Source organism: Protomyctophum bolini (assembly GCF_963924005.1).
Source record: "Protomyctophum bolini genome assembly, chromosome: 21".
NCBI lineage: Eukaryota > Metazoa > Chordata > Actinopteri > Myctophiformes > Myctophidae > Protomyctophum > Protomyctophum bolini.
The window spans coordinates 7345328-7362827 of record NC_137882.1 but is presented as its reverse complement, the minus strand read 5'-3'; the positions used below and the strand labels follow the sequence as shown (position 1 = coordinate 7362827).

The 17500-nt window shown below is 43.5% G+C and overlaps 1 protein-coding gene across 1 annotated transcript in view; it reads right to left on the bottom strand.

Annotated features, from left to right (window-relative positions):
- LOC308336762 (receptor-type tyrosine-protein phosphatase mu-like) overlaps positions 1 to 17500 on the bottom strand; it is a 128588-nt gene that overhangs the window by 6892 nt on the left and 104196 nt on the right. Inside the window, 9 exon segments of the mRNA XM_080794302.1 lie at positions 1 to 108; positions 683 to 832; positions 2234 to 2369; positions 3389 to 3543; positions 4343 to 4459; positions 7580 to 7714; positions 7922 to 7998; positions 9730 to 9817; positions 13310 to 13521. The exon segment at positions 1 to 108 is cut by the window's left edge and continues 66 nt beyond it. Coding sequence (XP_080650428.1) covers positions 1 to 108; positions 683 to 832; positions 2234 to 2369; positions 3389 to 3543; positions 4343 to 4459; positions 7580 to 7714; positions 7922 to 7998; positions 9730 to 9817; positions 13310 to 13521 — 1178 coding nt within the window.

Here is a 17500-nt window from a genome sequence, read left to right as displayed (position 1 = left end):
TCTGTCTGGAGGTAGAACATCCATGCAGCGGTTCTTCTCATGGTTCCTGGGCAGCAAGGAGATGCTGCAGTCTTCAACACGCAGCGTAGGAGTCACCATGTTCAATGTCTGCACGCACACACACACACACACACACACACACACACACACACACACACACACACACACACACACACACACACACACACACACACACACACACGAGTCCAACCATTATTATAGTTCCAAACACAACTGTATAGTTCCAAATATTACTGAAAATTCCAAATACTACTGTGTATTGATGATACTATTTATTTGACATATTTTTAATAATGTCATACTGCCTTTCCTGTTTCTTTTATGAATATTATTATTATTATTATTAGTAGTAGTAGTAGTTGCAAACGCAGTGAGCACTTACTATGAGACCTAGCAGATGTCTGCGTGTCTGTCTGTCCCGCTATACGTCCAAATATGGAGTGTGTTGCATCAGCAATCACTCAGCTCCATATATGGGCACAAAAGGGGCCAGGTCCACATATACAGTAACAGCGGGACAGACACACAGACAGACAGACAGACAGACAGACATGATCTGCAGGGTCTCAGCTGCGTTCGCTTCCCGCGTTTGCGCGTCTTACTGGTAGTAGTAGTAGTAGTAGTAGTAGTAGTATTTGTATTATTATTAAGGCGTGTTTACTCTGAACTCTTCTTTGATTGGGCTGCTGTTGGTCTGAGGATCCAATCGATTCATCTCATAGTAGACCGACTGCAGGTGATTGGCTGGCACGGTGGTGTCACCGCATAGACACGCCTCCAAGATGGCGTCATGGATAAACACATACTGTTCCTTTAAGAGAGAAAGGGAGGGAGACAGAAGAACATCATTGAGGACCCTCAAAGTTAAATTAGCATTGAGAATGTTACAGTGTAGGATTCATCCTAGTTAGGTTCCTATATTTGGCATATGGTTCCTTCCTTGACTATACTGTTCCTTGACTATACTTCTTCACCAACTCCACTGGCTACCCATCAAATACCGCATAGATTACAAGATCCTCCTCAACACATTCAATGCCATCCATAACCTCTCCCCCCCATACCTGTCTGATCTCATCCATATCAGCACTCCCACCCGGTCACTTAGGTCTGCCTCCTCCACCAACCTCACTGTTCCCCCAGCTCGTTTGTCCACCATGGGGGGTAGAGCTTTCAGCCGCTCTGCCCCTCGCCTCTGGAACAGCCTTCCCCCCGACATTCGAAACATGGACTCACTCCCCACCTTCAAATCCCACCTCAAAACTCACCTATTCAGACAAGCTTACTCCCACCTTGAGTAAAAGTCTGCTGCAGGCCTTTGTGTGTATTTTAAACTTGCTTTATTGTATTGTATTTCTTTTCTGTTTTGTTAGGCGACCTTGAGTGACCTGAAAGGCGCCATATAAATAAAATGTATTATTATTATTATTACTGTATGTAGTACAGTGGTTTTCAACCCTTTTCATTTCAAGGTCCATTAGTTATTCAACATTTGAACCACGGTCCACCATTTGATGACATTTAGCCTCTCAGACCGTCAAGACTATTTTGTTATCGTTGGATAAGATTCTGGCCACAATTCCATACTGTAATGACGTGGTACCATAGGTACCAACAGGCAAACTTTTGATAAAAAATCTTCTACATTATCTAATTGTGTAGACTTCGTGTTTAAGAATAATGTAACTCTTGAGAGTGTACAATGAAACCAAATGGACCCTTACAGGTCCAAAACTCCCCTTAAAGAAAAGGAAGGGACTTTTCAATGCTTTGCAAAGTTTATTCGCACAACGTGTCTCTCTCTCTCTTTCTCTTTCGTTTTTTTTTGTTCTGGCTTGAATACAATATCTTGCCTACTATACCAGCACCTCTTCCACCTGGATGTGCACTAAAAAATCTGTCTATAAGTATACTGTATCATTATGCAACTGGTAAACTGGATGTTTGTTTGTTTGTTTTGCTTTTTAATGACGTTTTTCCACAAATCAAATCAAAAATAATTATTGAATATGAGGCACATTTGAAATTGTTTGCCCAGTAACATCGTTAGTTGCTCAGTACTGATGCAGTTATTTTATTTAATTGTATTTGTTGTTTTAATAACACGCCAACAGTGAGGCTGTGTGCGTGCGTGCATGTGTGCGTGCATGTGTGCGTGCATGTGTGCGTGCGTGCGTCCATGTGTGTGTGTGTGTGGTGTGTGTGGTCCTACCTCGGTCTGCACCATGTTAACCCTTCGTGCGCGTAGCTCTCGTACGCAGTTATAAATGTCAACGACTCCTTCTCTGTCGGCCATGTCCAGCATGATGTCAATCACTATGAAACAACCTGTACGGCCCGCCCCCGCACTGACAGACACACACACACACACACACACACACACACACACACACACACACACACACACACACACACACACGTTTTCAACATGACTATACCTGTAGATGGCAGCGTGACTCCACATGCAGTATAAACCATTAGCTCACTGACCCTTTTCGGGTCCATTTTGGTTCTTAGTCCATGAGCCAGAGCTCCAAATTTGCAACCTTAATTATGAATTGGGTGGGCAAAACCATACCTATATTAAATTGTTATCACCATGAAACTTTACTTACAATACATGAAGACAATGATTTATTGTATTACACATTTCACATTTTTTTAATATGCAAATTAGGTATTATATAGGAAAATATGCAAAAATAGAAAAAAGCGACTACTGTGGAAGGGCTATCATATATTAATTTACTTATATTGATCATATAAACAATGTAATATAGACCAGTTTTGCCCACTCAATGAATAATTAACTCTGGCTCAAGGACTAAGAACCAAAAAGAACTGAACCGGTGGAAAAGGGGTCTCTGAGAGGAGATATTGGCCCAGTTCTCTAAAGCAGTGGTTTTCAACCAGTGGTCCGGGGACCACCAGTGGTCCTTGAGGGGGTTCCAGGTGGTCCCCAGCTAAATGATGGAGTTGGCAAACCAAATGGACCCTTATTAGATATTTAACTCGGGTGTAAAATGAAATTAATGTTATGCTCTCAAGAGTTAAAATATTGTTAAAACATCTGCATTACTTAATTTACAAAGACTTGATATGTTGATAAATGTCTGCCTGTTATCTCTCCTAATGGTACCAACATCAATATACAGCATGGAATTGTGGACAAAATCTTATTCAACGACAACAACGTATTCTAGAGGCTAAATGTCATTAGATGGCAGTCCGTGGCTCAAATGCTGATATAAACGATAATGGACCTTGATGTGAAAAGGGTTGAAAACCACTGCTCTGTCTAAACATTTAAGTCCTGACCCTCACACACTTCACTGGGTGTGTTGAATGTGCATGAATGCGTGTGTACCTGCAGTGCACCACCGTGGGTCCAGTGTGAACAGGACTCTTGGCTTTGACTCGTCTTATGAAGCCCAGCAGACCAGTAGAATGATATGGAACACCGTGGTCCGGCCAGCCGGTGAAATGAAACTGAACCATCTCTCTGATCTCCTGAGCTCCTCTCTGCAACACGCACACGGACGCACATGCACAGTTGCACACGGACGCAAACGCACACACACACACGCACACACACACACACACACACACACACACACAGTATGGTCACTTTGGATTAAGAGCGTCTGCTAAATGCCTGAATTGCAAATTGTAAATTGTAAAATGTAATTGTAAAAATGTCATACACAATAAATTAGGCTATGCATATTTGCATAATTTGCAGCATGAATGTAAAATTAAATTAAATTCCACAACATAATCATTTGTTAGTATTTTGAGTGTGTCCGTATTTTATTTTCCGTTAATATCATCATTCATTAGTAACTAATAGTGTTTGAGTTACTAAGTTACAATGACTGACTGACAAAAGTACAGATCTACAAACTACCAACACATTGTGATGCAACCCATTGTTAGCTTATAGATCAGTTCTATTTACACATGCACCTTATCACAAAAATGTGACATACCTTGTACATGCAGGTCAGGTATAAAAAAGTAATTTTGTCATATGTACTCTTGATATCAAGTAATAATAAGTAATGTCATACAATTACTTTTTAAAATTAGTAATATGATAACTAGTAACTTAATACACAAGCAACTTGTTAATGTATTTCTATTGCAAACCAAAAGAGTTTGGACACTAGGTGGCAGTGTGAGACCGTGGTTCACCTCAGGGACGGAGATGGAAGAACTCACATTTTGTATTGAAGTAAAAAGTAACAATGCGTGTGTGTGTGTGTGTGTGTGTGTGTGTGTGTGTGTGTGTGTGTGTGTGTGTGTGTGTGTGTGTGTGTACCTTCTCCACAGCGAAGGTCCTGATAACGTACTCAGACAGTAGTTGTGTGTCTATCAGAGTCACCTTCATGTCTCTGTAGATCTCTGTGTCGTCTGGCCAGTATTTACAGCACTTTACCTGAGACACACACACACACACACACACACACACACACACACACACACACACACACACACACACACACACACACACACACACACACACACACAAAATTAAGTTACAACACAAAGTATAGAAAGTGCATGGCGCAAGGTGCAATCACAACATACAGAATTGATGTTGTTGATAGAAATCTCTCCTCTCTCTGTATCTGTATCTCTATGTCACGGTCTGTGACTCCGTCTCTGTCTGTCTCTCTTTGTGTTTCACAAAAGCAGTGTGGAGGAAGTGTCCATGTTTTAGAGCAGTGGTTCCCAAAGTGGGGTCCGGGGACCCCCAGGGGTCCTTGAAGGAGTTCCAGGGGGTCCCCAGTTAAATGATAGTTTGGAACCAAATTGACCCTTATGGGTAACTCTGAGAGTTAAAATTAACATTGATTTTACAATATAAATTGGGGGTCCCAGAGATAGAGATGTCATTAAAGGGGGGGGGGGGGGGGGGTCCGTAGCCTAATGCATGACCTGGCATGTTTTCAAATGGGGGTCCGCGGTAACCTGACGCTGCCAGATGAGGGCGGTATTGCGGAAACATATTCCCCAACACAACACTCATCTGGGATCTCGGAGTTGAGCCCTGAGTCAGATCTGCTTCGTACCGAACCAATCAGCGTGAGCTAAAGGCGGGATGCGGATGTGACGGTATATAGACACGTCGATATGATTGGTTGTGTTTGCACGCCCACACGGTGATCCAGACAGACGCTCCCATCCAATCATCTACCATGTATCTTGAAAAAAAGGAACAGCCCCGTCATCGAATTTGCTTCCGCGATCCCAGATCCAAATAAGCTGTGAAACAAATTTGTGTAGCAAGCTTTTTGGATCTGGCAGCGTCAGGTTAGGTCCGCGGGGCTAATGAGTGTCAATTTGGGGGTCCTTGACATGAGAAAGGTTCTGTCCATGTTTTAGATATCAGATGATCTGTAACCGTCTGGTTAATCCCATTTATTAGACCTGAGACCAGATTCTACAAATGTCTTCTGAATCACCATGACAGTTTTCTGAAAAACACATGTTTCTAATATCAGTGGTTCTTAAACTATTACATGTCAAGGATCCCCAGAATTATCTGTAATTGGCCGCCAACCCCCATCTGAAAATGTTGTTCCAGGGACACCCCCCCCCCGCCCCTGTGCTGTGAAAGAATATACATTCAATGATTTGCACACATTTTTTACAATTTTTCTAAAATAGCAGATCTACAAGCTCGTAGAGGGGCACTCGGTGCCGTGCTATGAGCTTGTAGATCTGCTATTTTAGGAGAATTGTGAAAAAACTATAAATTGACACAGATGCGTCTAAATGGTTTAAGGGTGGAGGGAGCATATCCTCGCTGTCAGGTGGGAACCTTTTACTGTATGTCCAAAAATTTTACTTTTCAGGAAATGTGGGGGAAAATAACAATAATACTAATAATCACAACTTTTCAAAATGTATTAAATTAATATCTTGAGAAGAGCAGATCTACAATCTTGTAGATCTGCTATTTTCAAATAGTCGAAGTTCATGCACAGTATGTTTTGTAAAAAGTAATAATCCAAAAAATAACTAGAAACTAAAGTTTTCAAATAATTGCAGTGTAGTAAAAAGTACAATATTACAATAATACAAAGTTAAGGAATATGGAAATGCGGCAAAAAAGTCAAAACTACCTCAAGATTATACGTAAGTAACTTAACCCATTCTGAACGGGCACCCATTTTGGTGTTAGCATCATGTTATGCTTTAGCTATTGAAAAATAGCAGATCTACAAGCTCATAGCGCGCCACCGAGTGGCGCGCTACGAGCTTGTAGGTCTGCTATTTTTGAAAAATCGAAGAGTCGACTGACATTTTTAGAATCTGATCTCAGGTCAGAATGGGTTAATCAGACCAGTGTGTGTCCAGCGGAAACCTCGTATGAATCTGATCTCAGGTCAGAATGGGTTAAAGGAAAATGTGTCCCGGCCCAGTATGTATGGATGAGGATGCATGGTGATGGATGGAGAGCTTTAGTTTGTACTGACAGAGTCCTGGTCCACTCCTCCAACCTCCAATCTGCACATACTCTATATGCAAAGTGTCTCGAGACTATAGTATACATAAAATTGATTGATTTAAATGGATGGCTTTTAATTTTTTTTGCGTAGTTTACATTTCTGTCTGTCTGTCTGTCTGTCTGTCTGTCTGTCTGTCTGTCTGTCTGTCTGTCTGTCTGTCTGTCTGTCTGTCTGTATATTACGGTAACCTCTGTCCTGCTCAAGAACCTTGAGAAAACCTTAGCTATGTTCCAGATACCATGAGAGCCTGGGGGGACGGGGGGACGCACGCACGCAGAGTCGCAGACACACGCACGCACGCACGCAGGCAAATACACACACACACACACACGCGCGCGTGCGCGTGAGTGTGCACATGCTCATGCACGCATCCAACCAACCACACACACACACACACTCACACACCTGGGGGCGTGTTCTCCTTTCCCAACTCTCATTACCCACAATGCACCTGGGATCTGCTCAAGAGAGGAACAGAGGAGGATTGTGGGATAGATCAGGCTGATTACCCCCCCCCCCCCCCCCCCCCCCACACCCTCCACCCCCCCAACTTCATTTATTTTTCTTTTCTTTTCTTTTCAAGCAGACTGTCTCTCAGTTTGCATCCTCTTAAACATTTCTATGTCTTGGACCCCCAAATTAAATATCTATATTTGGCCACGGGAGCGCGTTCTGTACCAGGGACCCCCGTACAAGATGTGTGTGGTTGAAATGATCCCCCGAAAACATTACACCTGATCAAAATGATACTTTGGCTATCAAAACAAATGAACAAAGAAGAACAACAGAAACAGAGAACATGTTGTGTGGGCGTCCCTGGCACAGACATATTTTAGGATGGGGGTCGGCGGCCAAATTCATAACAATTTGGGATCCTTGAAATTAAAACCTCTGAGAATACTGCTCTGACCAGTTCATTAGCTGCTTTGTTAATTGGCGTCCTTACAAGGTTTTAACGGGCGGAACAATGATAGGATTTTAATATTTTTTGGTTGTTATTCAACGTATTCTGTGTGCCTGTGTGTGTGCGTGAGACTCACCCTGCCCACTTCCACCAGGTTGGTTACCATGACGATGGCTGCAGTGTTTTCCTGCCAAACCATCCTCCAAAAGTCATACACTGTCTCCTGCATGGGACCTTGAGTAGCAATGTAGTGATTAGGTCTGTGGTACCCCTGAGAGGAGAGGAGAGGAGAGGAGAGGAGAGGAGAGGAGAGGAGAGGAGAGGAGAGGAGAGGAGAGGAGAGGAGAGGAGAGGAGAGGAGAGGAAAAGTTTTACATTATTAGGTCCAGTTTCAGTTTGTGATGTTTTTAATGTGGACAGACAGACAGACAGACAGACAGACAGACAGACAGACAGACAGACAGACAGCTTTACTTACATCCACATAGTTTGCGTTGATATAATCTGAGCCGCTCTCTCCTTCCTGTGGCTGTAGACGAACACGAGAGTGATCATCTACACACACACACACACACACACACACACACACACACACACACACACGATTAGCACTGCTGTACAGTGCTATGAGCACTGTACATTCCGGCTGATTTTATATATTGTTGCTCCATATTTCTTTTACACCATTCTAACTCTCCCATAGCCCGTACAGACAGCTCATTGTTCTCCTTTTACACCAGGGGTAGGCAACCTTTGACACTGGTGCCAACCTTGGCACAAAGGAGGGTGGTCACTGGCACACTGGCATGGAAATAAAATAAAATACCGGTAAATAAACAATTTAAAAATGTAAAATCAAATCAAATAAATGAATGAATTCACTCATATTTGTATGTAAATGACATCTTGCACATCATTGTACATTCATTAAAACGGTGAACTCTGACTGGGGGAGGGAGATAGGAGGGCTCTGCTCAGAGTCTAATGATCATTATAACAATGTGAAAGAATATTTAACAAGGGAAAAAGTTATATTCGTGGACAATCAAAACATGTTGTGTCATTAAAGTGACACACTGACTATCAGAAACTAAAAACATGGCACTTTGTTTCAAAAAGGTTGCAGACCCCTGTTTTACACCATTCTAACTCTCCCATAGCCCGTATGGACAGCTCATTGTTCTCCTTTTACACCATTCTAACTCTCCCATAGTCCGTACGGACAGCTCATTGTTCTCCTTTTACACCATTCTAACTGTCCCATAGCCCGTATGGACAGCTCATTGTTCTCCTTTTACACCATTCTAACTGTCCCATAGCCCGTATGGACAGCTCATTGTTCTCCTTTTACACCATTCTAACTGTCCCATAGCCCGTAAGGACAGCTCATTGTTCTCCTTTTACACCATTCTAACTCTCCCATAGCCTGTATGGACAGCTCATTGTTCTCCTTTTACACCATTCTAACTCTCCCATAGCCCGTACGGACAGCTCATTGTTCTCCTTTTATACCATTCTAACTCTCCCATAGCCCGTATGGACAGCTCATTGTTCTCCTTTTACACCATTCTAACTCTCCCATAGCCCGTATGGACAGCTCATTGTTCTCCTTTTACACCATTCTAACTCTCCCATAGCCCGTATGGACAGCTCATTGTTCTCCTTTTACACCATTCTAACTCTCCCATAGCCCGTATGGACAGCTCATTGTTCTCCTTTTACACCATTCTAACTCTCCCATAGCCCGTATGGACAGCTCATTGTTCTCCTTTTACACCATTCTAACTCTCCCATAGCCCGTATGGACAGCTCATTGTTCTCCTTTTACACCATTCTAACTCTCCCATAGCCCGTACGGACAGCTCATTGTTCTCCTTTTACACCATTCTAACTCTCCCATAGCCCGTATGGACAGCTCATTGTTCTCCTTTTACACCATTCTAACTCTCCCATAGCCCGTACGGACAGCTCATTGTTCTCCTTTTACACCATTCTAACTCTCCCATAGCCCGTACGGACAGCTCATTGTTCTCCTTTTACACCATTCTAACTCTCCCATAGCCCGTATGGACAGCTCATTGTTCTCCTTTTACACCATTCTAACTCTCCCATAGCCCGTACGGACAGCTCATTGTTCTCCTTTTACACCATTCTAACTCTCCCATAGCCCGTACGGACAGCTCATTGTTCTCCTTTTACACCATTCTAACTCTCCCATAGCCCGTACGGACAGCTCATTGTTCTCCTTTTACACCATTCTAACTCTCCCATAGCCCGTATACGTACAGGCGATGATGTTGCCATAGCGATTCTTCATGCGGTTCTCGTCCTTCTTGGCCGAGTCCCACGCTGCCGACTGACCCTCGAAGAAACTCTAGAGACACACACACACACACACACACACACACACACACACACACACACACACACACACACACACACACACACACACACACACACACACACACACACACACACACACACACACACACACACACACACACACACACACACACACACACACACACACACACACACACACACACACACACACAGAGGCAGGCAATTAGACAGGTAGGGAGATTACTAAAAGTAAGTTATTAAGAGGCACTTTAATATAATGCTCACGCACACGCACGCACACACGCGCGCACACACACACACACACACACACACACACACACACACACACCAGAGGCCATCTAAGTCTGACAGCAAAGCTGATCGAAATTAGAGTAAATGAGAGCACAAGTGTGCACACGGAGGCACACACACTGCACGCATGCGCACGCGTGTGCACACACACACGCACACACACACACACACACACACACACACACACACACACACACACACACACACACACACACACAGTTATCAACCTCTATGAATAATGTAAATCAGAAATGTTTCAGACTCTTTATCTATATCTATACCCCCCCGCCTCTCTCTCTCTCTCTCTCTATCTACAGTATCTCTCTCTCTCTATCTACAGTATCTCTCTCTCTCTCTATCTACAGTATCTATCTATCTCTCTCTCTCTCTCTCTCTCTCTCTCTCTCTCTCTCACTCCATGTCTGTCTCTAAATGCTATTAATTTCAATTCAAAGGAGCTTTATTGGCATGAAAAAGCATACGTTTGCACTGCCAAAGAGAAAGTCTTTGGACCAACAACTATTTCGTCTCATTATTATTGTTTGAACTAGGAAAGTAGCAAAATAGGGAGAAAAAACCCCCCTAAAAACAGCTTTGTATGTACATTTGAACTCACTTGAATTAAAACGTATTAATTATTCATATAGTACTCAGTTGTGTGTGTGTGTGTGTGTGTGTGTGTGTGTGTGTGTGTGTGTGTGTGTGTGTGTGTGTGTGTGTGTGTGCGTGTGTGCGTGCGTGTGTGTGTGTGTGTGAACATTAATCAACATGTGTTGATTATGATCAGCCTCTTGAAGCAGAAGAGGAATATAAATATTTAATACAGGGTTGTTGTTTTTCTTACCGTAACAGAATATTATTTTAAACAAATAGAAAATACGATAAAATACAATTTAGTCTTGATGAAAGAAATAATATCTATAAAAGCCATGCAATATATTCACGGTAAATATGTATGTGGTGGAAAAAAGTACAAAAATGTTTTACTTAAAAGTATAAACACTGCTAAATGTACTCAAGTAAAATTACAAATGTACATGTATCTGCGACAAAATATACTTAGTACTAACAGTAAAAGTACTCATATTGCAGAATGTCCCATTTCACAAGTTAAGAAAATAGCTGATCTACAAGCTCACAACGCATTGTGAGCTTGTATAGATCTGCTATTTTCAAATGACCAAAATGTGTATAGTGTTAATGTATTAAGTGGTTAACCCATTCTGAACGGGAACGCATTTTGGTGTTAGCATCATGCTATGCTTTAGCTATTGAAAAATAGCAGATCTACAAGCTCATAGCGCGCCACCGAGTGGCGCGCTACGAGCTTGTAGGTCTGCTATTTTTGAAAAATCGAAGAACGACTGACATTTTTTTAAATCTGATCTCAGGTCAGAATGGATTCATCAGACCAGTGTGTGTCCAGTGGAAACCTCGTATGAATCTGATCTCAGGTCAGAATGGGTTAAAGTATCTAGTAACTAAAGTTTTCAAATAATTTCTAGTGGAGTAAATGTGCAATATTTGGATCCGAGATATAGTGGAGTAGAAGTAACAGTATTGGAAATTAGAAATACTGAAGTAACATTCAAATAATAGTTAATATGTGTGCACAATGAAATTGTGACCGTAGGTCGCAGTTTACTATGAAAACCTGCAAAACCTGTCAGTCCGTCACCACACACTCCATATATGGAGAGAAAGAGAGAGAGATAATGAGAGCCAGAAAAAAGAGAGATAATGAGAGAGAGACTATAAACCGAAAGAGAGAGCAGGAGACAAAGACAGAGACACTGCGATAGCTTCTCAGTGTGAACTCTGCAAATGGAGGGTGAAATTGCTCAGGGCGGGAATAGGAGTATGAGTGTTTTTTGTAGAGTTACTTTATGTGTGTGTGTGTGTGTGTGTGTGTGTGTGCGTGCGTGCATGAGTGCGTGCGTGCGTGCGTGTGTTCGTGCGTGTGCTTCCCGCCATTGGGCTGCCCTCAGGGCTGATCCATTATGAATACTGAGTACACACACACACACACACACACACACACACACACACACACACACACACACACACACACACACACACACACACACACACACACACACACACACACACACACACACACACACACACACACACACACACACACACACACACACACACGTATATGCATTATAAATATTCCCACCAGCTAGTGGGCCAAAACAGAGGTGTGTGTGTGTGTGTGTGTGTGTGTGTGTGTGTGTGTGTGTGGATGTTACCTAATGCACACACACACACACACACACACACACACACACACAGGAGAGCTAAACAGAGTGGGACTGGCAGATTCTTAAAGACAGTCTTTCAATAAATGGAGAGAGAGAGGGAGGTGCCATGTGGGAGTGTGTGTGTGTGTGTGTGTGTGTGGGGGGGGGGGGCTGCAGAGGAGGTGGGGTATGGGGGGGCGAGGTTTAAGGTGTGTGGGCCGGGGAACAGGGGATTTAGAGTTGAACAGAATAACAGCTGAAACAGAGAAAAAACCTGTTGTTGAATGTGTTGTATTTGGTCCGTAGGCACATGCAGCCCATACACCTCTACGTGAGAAGAGGACAAAACAGAGAGGAGAGAGGCATCCTTGAAACGGATGCCGAGGGGCCTTTGACTGACAGTACAGTGTTGGTGGTGCTAGACAGACGCCATGGGTGGTATAGTAGAGCCTGGAATGTTTTCACCAGCCTCCGCACTGAGTTACACTCCAGTCTCGCAAAGCCAGACTTTCAGAGATTCTTCTCCGCCTACTGATTATGTCTGATCTGATTATATTCTATGTCTGCGTGGGCTAGAGAGAGGTAGGTGGTGACTGGTAACAATTGAGAGATTTAAAGGTTTCATGACATTCATTTTCATTTGTTTTTATTTTATTTTAGGTTTTCTGAGCTCAATTACACCCACACAACCTGAACTTTGAACATTCAGTGGATTTTCTGTGGTCTGGGGCTTTCTCTGTGTGCCTTTTGAGCTGCAATGAAAACAGGAAAAATGGCAAAAAACAAAGACCCTTTGGTCCATCGCAAATTTAATCTGGGTGATGTGGTGTTATTAGTGAGTATATTTCAGTGTACTAGTACGTATGTATCACCTCATATTCCTCTTTGAATCCGTAGCCTTCAGAACATTTCATCTGGGTGATGAGTTGTTAGTGAGTATATTTCAGTGTATTGCTGTTTCTCACCTCATATTCCTCTTTGAATCCGTAGCCTTCAGAACATTTCATCTGGGTGATGTGTTGCAGCAGATCAGCCACTCTGATGGCTGGATGAAGCTGTCCTGTTTGATAAGGAGGAACATCTGCAGCGTCTGCTCCTCTCTGCTTCTTCTTATAACTCTGACTGTGAGACTGCTGCACCAGACTGCTGGTCTCACTGGTCATAGTGTGGCTGTCATCTGGACCAGGAGAGGAGAGGAGAGGAGAGGAGAGGAGAGGAGAGGAGAGGAGAGGAGAGGAGAGGAGAGGAGAGGAGAGGAGAGGAGAGGAGAGGAGAGGAGAGGAGAGGAGAGGAGAGGAGAGGAGAGGAGCAAATGGTTGTGATTCGTTCTGCTACACAGACAGACAGACAGACAGACAGACAGACCCTAACATGTCGCTATGATAAGGACACTATTGTGAAGTCACTATGATGAGGTCACTATTGTGAGGTCACTATGATGAGGTCACTGTGGTGACATCACTAGTATGAGGTGATTATGGTGACATCACTATGATGAGGTCACTACGATGACATCACTATGATGAGGTCATTACGATGACATCACTATGATGAGGTCACTATGATGAGGTGACTATGGTGACATCACTATGATGAGGTCACTATGATGACATCACTATGATGAGGTGACTATGGTGAGGTCATTACGATGACATAATTATGATGAGGTCACTAAGATGAGGTCATTACAATGACATCGCTATGATTAGGGACAGGCTGGGACGACTCAGGAATTGGTTTTATGTTTTTCATATACTTTACAGTATATCTTTATCTGTATTGTTTGATTGGTTAAGAAGACAAAGAGCGACTCAACAGAAGGAATGCAAACAAATATACGACATGGAAGTGTCGACATGTCTTATTGTGCCATTAAAGATACAAAACATGTATAACTATCTGTTATTATGAGAATGTGATTGTAGGCTATTCATAATTATGTCCATTCAATCAATGTATCAATCAATCAATCAATCAATCAATCAATCAATCAATCAATCACATAGTGACTAACATCATTATGAACTGTACTGTAATGTAGGCTAGGTTTGGAGTGTTTGTATGTCTGGCTGTCATGTGTGAAGTGAGGATGACATCATAAATTATGACATCATCTATGTCATAGACATCATGTTTGACAGGAGAATGCCTGTACCCACACCTTCGCGTCAAGAGGCGGCAAGAAAACACCTAAACCAGGCGTCTCTTCCCGGGCTTTTAAACAGCTGGTGGATGGAAATGACGCTCGCGCACGGCAGTGTTTCTGTCTATTTGATGACGCTACAAGTTGCAGCCGTGCGAGAGCGTCATCTCCATCCATCAGCTGTTTAAAAACCCGGAATAGACGCCTGGTTTAGGCATCTCTTGACACGAAGGCGTGCCTGCACCCAGATCACTCTGTACTATTTCTATCTCTGCTCTCATTGGCTGGCCTGAGACCTCACTGTCCAATCAGTTAGCTCTCTTCTACATACACAGCTCAACCAATCATGGCTGCACTGACGGCGATGTAACGAGCAATGACCAGTGATTGGTGGAGGAGAGATGAGACACAATGCACCACAACAACAACGACAAACACAATATCCAATCAGAGAGAGTGAGAGGCCCCAGGGAGGCGGGACCTGCTAAACGATTGGTTTAGGATGATGTGACGGGCAGGCGGGTTGCTGGGATGAGGGGTGGTGAATGACAGCGTTGCCATGCCAACTGATAACTTCAAGGCGGGGAGGAGTTGTGGGCTGCATGCTGATTGGCCCTCCCTCACACATCGCCACACTTACCATTAATGGGGACTTTAATCATTGGAACGGATAGAAAAGAAAAGAGAGGAGACAGTTTTTAAGCAGCATTAAGGTTTCAGCAGCTATCCTAGCCTATTCTTTAGCCTCATCTTGCCCTGCCAGCCTAGTCTAGCCACGCCTAGCCGCACATAGCCTAGCCTAATCTATAGCCTCACTTCACCTACTGTAGCCTCACTAAGCCAAATCTATAGCCTCACTTCACCTAGCCTCACCAAGCCTAGCCTAATCTATAGCCTCACTTCACCTAGCCTCACCAAGCCTAATCTATAGCCTCACTTCACCTAGCCTCACCAAGCCTAATCTATAGCCTCACTTCACCTAGCCTCACCAAACCTAGCCTAATCTATAGCCTCACTTCACCTAGCCTCACCAAGCCTAATCTATAGCCTCACTTCACCTAGCCTCACCAAGCCTAATCTATAGCCTCACTTCACCTAGCCTCACCAAGCCTAGCCTAATCTATAGCCTCACTTCACCTAGCCTCACATAGCCTAGCCTCATCTTGCCCTGCCAACGTAGGATAGCCTGCCTTCCACTGGCCTGAGAGAGGAGACAGTTTTTAAGCAGCATTAAGGTTTCAGCAGCTATCCTAGCCTATTCTTTAGCCTCATCTTGCCCTGCCAGCCTAGTCTAGCCACGCCTAGCCGCACATAGCCTAGCCTAATCTATAGCCTCACTTCACCTACTGTAGCCTCACTAAGCCAAATCTATAGCCTCACTTCACCTAGCCTCACCAAGCCTAGCCTAATCTATAGCCTCACTTCACCTAGCCTCACCAAGCCTAATCTATAGCCTCACTTCACCTAGCCTCACCAAGCCTAATCTATAGCCTCACTTCACCTAGCCTCACCAAACCTAGCCTAATCTATAGCCTCACTTCACCTAGCCTCACCAAGCCTAATCTATAGCCTCACTTCACCTAGCCTCACCAAGCCTAATCTATAGCCTCACTTCACCTAGCCTCACCAAGCCTAGCCTAATCTATAGCCTCACTTCACCTAGCCTCACATAGCCTAGCCTCATCTTGCCCTGCCAACGTAGGATAGCCTGCCTTCCACTGGCCTGGCCTGGCCTCACCTAGCCTAGCGCTCACCTGCATTCTCACTCCCAGGTTTTAATAAGGTGACGAGTTGGGACAAAATTAAACGAAGAATCCCACATATTTTTCGTTGTTTTTGCCGTTTATGAGTGTTTAGTACTCAAACAGTGGACCTGTGAACTTAGTATAGTTCTGTAGTGAGCAGGGTCATCTGAACACAATATTAAGTTCCGTCTGTCTGTCCTACATTACAAAGTAGCACTAGAACACATGCCTCTGTTGTGTGGTCGTATCCTAGCATAATACAGTAGGTAACATTATGTAGCTAGATAGCTAGACATCACGAGTACTTTTCCCATAGTGATCAAGTGGCACATTTTTTTTAATTCAGAGGTAGATATTGTTTTGCACACTGAGTGATAGTTATTGCATCACCGGGTATGGCATGCATTCATCACTTGCATCATCCCCGACTTGTGTCGCCGTAGGCCAGTGCCCAGTGTAGTGCCTACTACCTATCTTCAAAGTTAAAGTTATTTGAAGCAATTTAGACAATTCACTGCCATCTTGATTGCAGTTCGGACATTGTTGCAATGTTGCAATGTCTCTCCGTGGGCAGAGGGAGACAACGTATGAATTGTATAGCTTCTAAATGCTTATTAGCTTAGCACGTCGTGGCCTTTCTTGCCCCCTCCCCCCCCCCCTCCCGGTCTAAAGTGATGTGTGGTGTCCATGCAGGGATCTGAGGCCACACACAGGCGTGACATCACGTGGTCGTTGTGAATGGGGGGGATGGAGTGAAGCCCACCGCTCACTTCACAAACACAACAATAATTCATAAAAAAACATAAATAATAGAAAACATTAACCACATAAACCCTATACTTATACAGGCAAAAGAAATAGATACATTTTCACCAAATGTTCCTGATTGTCGGCAGTCTTTGACAAATTGTTGCCACAAACGGGATGCTAGGGTTCATGTGGTTTAAAAAAAAGAATACGTTAAAGAAAAAAGTAAAATGACCGTCGAATAGAAATGTCTGTCAAACTTACGATACGAAAATATTAAAAATATAAACAAACTTTCTGAGACAACAACAAGCAAGCAGAGATGGATGAACTCGAGGCAAAATCTCTCTTTCTTCTCTCGTTCTCTCCATTTTTATATCTCTCTCTCTAGTTCTTTCGCTTCCTGCTCCTGGCTTGTTTTCTTCTCCTGTCTTCTTTCCTGTCTTGTTTTGCTTCCTGCCTTGTCTCTTTGCTACAAGCATGTATACATTAGCAACTGCCCTGTGCTAATGTTGTTGCGC